Here is a 7,735-nt window from a genome sequence, read left to right on the forward strand (position 1 = left end):
TCAAATCCTGTTACATAACTGCTATCCTTTGCTCCTTGCAATTCAAACCCTCACCCCTCCCCAAGGATGGGATCCCATTTGGTTACCCAATGTGACTGCTGTCAGCGAGATGGATGGAGATTAGCCGAGGGAACCTTATTTATTTAAAATGTCAGACCATGTCTCTGGTCTCCCTTGCGTAAGATGTGTTTGTGAGCCCATGAGAAAAACAGCTGTCTTACTCCTGAGAATATATATGCCTGCCTGGCTCCTGTCAAGGTCCTTGTGAAAACTGTAAGAACACAAAAGAACTGTAAGAACAAGCCTTGGGTGTGTGAAGGAACAGTTCTGCCCTAAAATGTCACCATTGTCTTCAAGTGAAGCACATATCTGAGTAATATCTGAGAGAATATTAGGCTGGTGTAATGGCCACACTGTAGGAAGTTAGTGCTCTGTAGAAAGGTGTGGAGAGGAGACAAGCGAAGACATTTACCTCACAGAGAGAAAGCATGAGATTCTAGAAAAAGACAATAGCCATAAATAGAGAGGGCATGTTGTACCCTTGACAGATGATGATTGTAAGTTTTTTTTCTTGGTATCAGGAATCACAGTCTTAAGACAATACCACAGATAATAGCAGGGTTCCTTGAAGCTCTTCCACAAATATGTGACATTGTTAAAAATGACTTTGTTATTTCATGAAGTCAGTAAGTTGACGCAGGTGTCAAACACTACATAATTAGGATGCAGAGAGAAAAATACAAAGTTCTTTTAATCACTTTTATCTTTGTTATGGGCCTAGTTTATAGCCCCCATTTGTCAAACCTTACAAAGGTGGTTATTTTCAAATAATGTGTATTATAAGTAATGATTTCTAAGACTTTTTTTGCGAGTGATGATTTACATGACTTCCTATTTTTTTTTTTTAGCCTCTCTTTATCCCATCTTTGGAAGACTGAGCTGGATTATGGAAAAGCCTGTTCATCAACACAGAGTTAGAGTTCAGTGTGCGGTGCTGTGGGATTAGTGCTTAAGATAGAGGGTTATGTTGGGTTAAATATTTAAAGATTCATGGCTGGGGTGCTGGATTGAGAAGGATTAGGGTTAAGACTCTTTCTCCACAAACCCAATGCTTCTTTTACAGTCTAGATATGCCTCATTCCCGCTCTGCATATGTAATGCATATGTCTTGTGCTGTTTTGTACAATCCATGATGTCACTGGATAATCCCTAATTTTGATATTTTAGTCTAAAATCAGACATTAGGTGATGCAGTCAGTCTACTTTAGGCTGGAGGACTTGATGCCATAGTCCCACTGGAGTTGACTGTTGGGATGTTCTGTGGATCGCACAACAAACAGGTGAAAGACCATCTGTAGGCTTCAGCCGTTGCTATTGTTGTCAGTAACTCCTGCTTTTCCAGCAGCCTGTAAATGTCAAAGCTGAAGATCCATCACCTGATCCGTCGCCATTACACAGAAAGGTCAGATTCCTCTATTCAGGGATTAGTGGTTAGTGTCCATTTCCCCAGTCAGCTTGATACACAAGCACACACACAAACACACACACCCACACACACGTAAGCAGACAAATGTCCACATTCCCACACAAACATTGAGCAGTGAAATGAAAAACTCATATTGACACAGAAATTCACAGTGTTTCAGATTCCTAGCTGTGGTTGGCTTTGGCAAATGGCCTTTTATTGTACATTTGTGACTATTGGTACTTACAAAAACCGTATGAGTGACACACCTACTGAAGTTGTTAGCACAAAGAGACAAAAATAAAGCATTTATTTCGTAGGGTTGGCTGTCAGACTGTAGCACCATGGTTTCTCTGGAACACCCCACACACTAAAGCTACCACACAAGGAAGGCAAAAGGATTTCAGCTCCATAATGTATAAAAAATGACAGTAGCAGATAAAAGCTGTTTTCTCCCAAGAAAAAAACAACAACAGATTTCTGTGTGTTTTCATACAAGTTCACCTCCTCAGCTGTGCGGCCATGCTTTTGGCTCTGCCATTTCCATTCCATTCTCTCACTCTCTCCAACCTTCTCTCTCTTCCTCTCTCTCTCCTCATCCCCCTCTTTCTTTGTTCTTTGTTTAAGTGCCCCCCCATCCCTCCCATGATCCTCGCTCATACGTTAAGTCTAAGAGCCTGCTCTTCTATCTCAGCTCTGGAATTAAGGACAGAAGTAAAGAAAGGAAGGAAGGAGGAAAGAAAAGGCTGCATCATTTTTCAAGTAAAAACAGATTAGCCTGCGAGCTCAGACCCACACACACACACACACACACACACACACACACACACACACACACACACACACACACACACACACACACACACACACACACACAACCTTACACACACACACACATACATCAAAACACACAGACACTGTATACACACACAGACCCCATTCTCACAAGCAAATATTAGCACCCAGAATCACTTCCAGGCTAACAGAGGAGCAGTTTATGGTTAGTTAGCATTTCCCCCCACATATAATATATATTTCTATATGAATATAAATTAAAAAAAATCAGTGCTGTAACAACATTTCTGACTCCATAGGATCTAACCCATGTAGAAGGCCCATCACACTCATCCATGGTTTCTTTTCTCTCTCTTCTCTCCCTCTCTTTCTCTCTCTCTCTCTCTCTCATGGCTGAGTAAGCTGTCCTTGTGTGATGTCTTCCACTGAGAATACAACACTGAGGAAGTGAAGACTTGTTAATATTATCATCTCATATCTCATATTCCATCTCTTCTGTTGGTTGACTGCAAGCACGGAGAGTCAGAGCTCCTTGAGTGTCGTACTGTGTGTGTTTGTGTGTGTGAGTGTGTGTCTGTGCTTCCTGACTTGCTCTCCTTTGGTAGCAGCAAAGCACTTTGTGTTTTTTTTTTGTGGAACAGCATGATTGTCAGTGTGTGAGATCAGACTCTTTGGATGTTAATGAGTGTTCTGTGTGTGTTTGTGTGTGTGAATGTGTTTATTTGTGTTAGTGAGTGTCTGTTTGTGTGTGTTAGCGCTGTCATAGGTGTAGGAAAAGTGTGTGTGTGTTGTCATATATGGAAATGTGTGTGTGTGTGTGTGTATGTGCGCGTGTATGTGATTGTTCGGAAGTCTCTGTGATAGTGGGAGTTTATGAGACGCAGCGCTCCACGTTGACTCCGTCCTCGGCGTGCACCCGCAGGTCGATGGGTGTGTGTTTGTGCTCTCCCGGCCGCGCGTTCATCAGAGACAGGTTCCGCACACACCCGGTGACTCCTGATGAGAACTTCCCCCCTGTCAGAGCTAGCATGTCAGGGGCTCCACCTGCACACACACACACACAAAGACACACACAGGCACACACACAGGCACACACACACACACGCACACACACACAGAGGTATGTTTGATATTAATAACAGTAGCTAGGATAGGAGTTGAAACAATCTCTCTGTCTTTCTCTCTCTTACACATTGTCTTTTCCAAACACACACTGAGAGACCCCCCGCACACACACCAGCACACAGTGGACTTACCTAAGTATATGTTTCCTTTAGTGTTGACCATGATGCTCTTGCCTTGAGACTGACCCCTTGCCATGGATCGTCCATCTATCTGAATATAACCCTGTTTTCCCGTCCTACAGAGACACAATATAATGATTGTAAAAAACAAAACTATAAGAGAGAGAGATAGAGAGAGAGAGAGAGAGAGAGAGAGAGAGAGAGAGAGAGAGGCAGGTGTTTCGTGCATATGCTTTGCAAATACTGTAGAATATTGTGGGCATGTCTTTCCTAATCTGTTTTTTCCAAGCCAGTAACTTGAACAACATGTTTAACAAAAGAACTACAGAATGTAGTGACTGCATCCTAGTAAATAGCCCAGTGTATTTGAGTGTGTGTTGCAAGATTTTTTTTTTTTTTATCAGAAGCTGCTTAACATGATGTCTCTGAACAATGTCCCTTCCTTAGCTGATGTGGAAAGTCCCACTGAGATATGTGCTGACGCTAAGCACCTTTCTAGAACTTATTAACAGCTAAATATCGTCTAACAAAATAAAATGATTTATAATTCAGAGGGCCCTAAAACACTAGTTAATGATGAGCTGAAGACCGTTTTGAAGGCCAAGTTCAATCTAAGATGAACTTTTAAGATGTATTCTGTCCAGGTTTTGTTCAGACCTCATGGCTGTATGGCATATTGAACTGCATGGCAGTAGATGGTGTTGTACAGGGTGAATTGTGTTGTGAGTGTATGTAACATTGAATGGTAGAAAAGTGCAGCACACTCTGGCTCCATATGAGAGGTTTAATAGACAGAGACTGTCATGAGCCCTCTCACTCCACCGGGTTACCACCTTAATTGGTTTCCACTATCTTCCACTCTGCTCACCACTCTCTCTACTCAGCCTAACTATCCGCCCTGTTGTGTCTGTGTTCCCCCCCCCAGGACTTCCGGACCACCCACCACCGGCGTCATAGGACTCATCGCTGCCACTGGGGGGGACACAGACACAGCACATTGGATGGAACCCCTGTATCCCTGTTATTCCCAGTAACCCCTGGAGCCTTCACTCACTCCCTACTTCCCTTTTCCCTTAAGTTTAATAAACTTTCTGGTGTGACGCAATTGTGGTCCTCTGGTCGTCTGTCTGAACCGTGACAGTGACGTTTCGGCCTTTAAGGCCTTCATCAGATATTTTATAGGCCGAAACGTCTCTGTCTATTAAACCTTTCATATGGAGCCAGAGTGTGCTGCACTTTTCTACCATTCAACTTTGTACCAGTGGCCAGCACCTCAGAAAAGAACATTTGGTGTGTGTTACTGTATGTTTTTCATAGTGTATGTAACGTTACCTGACTGCAGTGATTTTGTGCCAGTGGCCATCGTTGATGGGATCTTTGGACATGATCTCTGCCTCACCACTGCCCAGCTGGTAGCTGTGGGTGACAAATGTTTACAGGGTTAGTACACCAAACACAAGCACTCACAGAAACAACTCTCAAACATTTTTGTTTCCCTTAAAGTAAATCACAATTTCAGTTTTCTAGATGACCCCAGTGGACAAATTCAATACTGCTAGCCCGCTGGCTAAAACTGGCACATTTACAGAAATGTTGATCAATGTGCACTGTCCTAAATAAATAAATGAAATGAAATGAAACAGCTAGTTCACCAACCTGAAGACAACGCGACCGTTTTGTAATCCGAGACTGATGAAGTCCTTGCCCTTCCCTTCATCGCCAAGCTCCTGAAAATGTTTTTTTTTTTATAAAAGAGTCCCCATAAAACGTCAAGTACTCTGCTTAGGGATATCCAATCTCTGAAATGTAATGAGGTCACTCTACCCTTGACATGCACATATACCCTAATCAAACACCATCTACTGCTCACCCGTGCAGATTGTGCAGTTCCAGTCTATGTAGTTTGGGGGTACTCCCACAAAGACAAACCTGTTATGCTGTTATACTCCTGAGCAAATCATTCCTATTTTGTTCCCTTTGTTTAGGTACAATAATCATCCCTGTGAGAGCTGAGCTGAGGTCTGATCCCATCTGGTTGGGAATAAATTGAGACTAACTGAGGTCTGATCAGGTCTGGTTGGGAATAAACTGGGACTAACTATGAGGTCTGATCAGGTCTGGTTGGGAATAAACTGGGACTAACTAAGGTCTGATCAGGTCTGGTTGGGAATAAAATAAGACTAACTGAGGTCCGATACCTCTCACTACCTCTCCCTTCCTCTCCCCACCTCTTCCTCTCACTACCTCTCCATCCTTCTCTCTACTGTACCTCTCTCTACCTCTTCCTCTCCCCACCTCTCCATCTCCTCTCTACCTCTCTCTATCCCTACCTCTACCTTCAATCTCTCCTCTTTTCTCCTCCCTCTCCAAACCATTTCATTCTTTCATCCTCTGCTCTCTGCGCTGACCCTCTCTGCTCTCTGCGCTGACCATCTCTGCTCTCTGCGCTGACCCTCTCTGCTCTCTGGCCCCTGAAGACCACCTTAGGTTTGACTGGAGATAACACACTGCGTATGAATCATTCACTCCACTGCCGTTCCATATGATCATACTGTGTGGTGCAGCATGTCTGTATGAGTGCTATTCTCTGTTACTATCCCATGAGGCCAAAACAAATGCACCAGATTGAGGTCAAGCATTATATCCCACTCCAATCCTGCCAACGGAGCATGATGAGAATCCATCAAGTGTTTTGCCTCTGTGAGTGAGAGCTGTGCTGTGAGAGAGCTGTGCTGTGCTCTGCTGTGCTGGGTCAAAGCAGTGGCTGTTAGCAGGCAGGCTAGCTCATGCCAAACCCACAGGCACAGACATTATCTCAGCCAAGGTTTTGGGATCCACGGAGTGGCCAGACGGGCTGACCTTTGATGTTCAAAGTGCAATGTCTGCCCTCGGCAGTCAGGCTGATGACCTCAGATGTGTGAAGTCCTGCTTGATCTGGCCAGTGCGGCATGCCTGTTTGAGTGCTATTCTCCGTCATTAGCATTGTGTGGATGCATGCGAGTGCACATGGAGTGTGATTGTGAGCGATCTGATTAGTGTTCATGATGAGTGATACTCAAGACAAGTAGGAGAGTGAGTGTGAATGCATTAGAGTGGGATCAATCATTATTTATGAATTACTGTGGAAGTGAATTGCCATGCGTGCCCCGTGTGTGTGTGAGTGATGCAGTGTGTGAGTGAAGCGTGGCAGTGGAGGGTGGGGCGATGGATTAACATACGTGCGTGTGGCTCTGCTTACGGAGGCTGGAGCTCTTTCTATTAGCATGCAGCTTGCGGGGAGCAGCAACCTGCTCCTGGAGAGAGGGAGGGAGTTAGACACACAGACACACACACACACACACACACACACACACACACACACACACATGCAGAAAACACATGCCTCAAATCCCTCGAACACACAAACAGCCAAATGAATGTGAAAGCGCTCTCTCTCTCTCTCTCTTTCCTTCTCTCTCTCTCTCTCACACACACACACACACACACACACACACACACACACACACACACACACATACGTACACACACTTTGCTTGCATGCAGGCATACACACTAGCTACACATTCCATGCAAGATCAACCATGTGCACACATTCTCATCAGCACGGCTCAGCAACATGCCTCCACCCATCCAGAGCCCGTGTAGACCTATGGAGATTACTGACTGGCAATTACAGCCACAGCTTGAGGAGAAGAGGATAGCTTTAGAGGGAATATGGCAATTACAGATTCACACACACACACACACACACACACACACACACAGACAGACACACACACAAACAAACACACACACACACACACACACACACACACACACACACACACACACACATACACAGCTAGTGGGAAGCTGTCTCCTCATTATGAGCATATCATGAGTGTTATCATTTCATCAAAGTGAGAAAATGATGATTTGCTGAGTATAATCATAGTGATTATAAAATGAAGGTGAGATCACTCTGAGTTATGTCTCTGTGTTAGTATATGTCTGTAGGAGTGAGTGATGCTGGATTCTGTATTAAATGTGGATATATGACAGTATATTTGTGTGTGTGTGTGTGTGTGTGTGTGAACAGGACGCACCACTCCTTGCCACAGGATGAGTCCCTCTCCTGAGGTGGTGTGGATCTCTAGCTCGATGGTCTCAGGGTTGTCAGGAGAGCTGGGACAGAGAGATAAGACACAGGAGTGGGCTTGAGTCTCGGTCTTGAGAGCACTCCAACAGATGC

The 7,735-nt window shown here is 44.4% G+C and overlaps 1 protein-coding gene across 10 annotated transcripts in view; it reads right to left on the reverse strand.

Moving 5' to 3' along the window:
* Positions 1-1,640: 1,640 nt before the first annotated feature.
* The window catches only part of hspg2 (heparan sulfate proteoglycan 2), a 61,412-nt gene continuing 55,317 nt past the window's right edge, over positions 1,641-7,735 (reverse strand). For 9 of the 10 annotated variants that reach the window (XM_048241053.1, XM_048241059.1, XM_048241058.1 and 6 more), the window contains 6 exons: positions 7,590-7,668; positions 6,723-6,797; positions 5,161-5,231; positions 4,837-4,920; positions 3,517-3,620; positions 1,641-3,304 (listed from right to left, as the gene is read on the reverse strand). In XM_048241053.1, the coding sequence (XP_048097010.1) occupies positions 3,132-3,304; positions 3,517-3,620; positions 4,837-4,920; positions 5,161-5,231; positions 6,723-6,797; positions 7,590-7,668 (586 nt within the window). In that variant the 3' untranslated portion in view covers positions 1,641-3,131. The remainder of the gene's footprint in view (positions 3,305-3,516; positions 3,621-4,836; positions 4,921-5,160; positions 5,232-6,722; positions 6,798-7,589; positions 7,669-7,735) is intronic. The other variant, XM_048241054.1, reaches the window with a different exon arrangement.

The sequence above is a fragment of the Alosa alosa genome, chromosome 4 (genome assembly GCF_017589495.1).
Source record: "Alosa alosa isolate M-15738 ecotype Scorff River chromosome 4, AALO_Geno_1.1, whole genome shotgun sequence".
Classification (NCBI taxonomy): Eukaryota; Metazoa; Chordata; class Actinopteri; order Clupeiformes; family Clupeidae; genus Alosa; species Alosa alosa.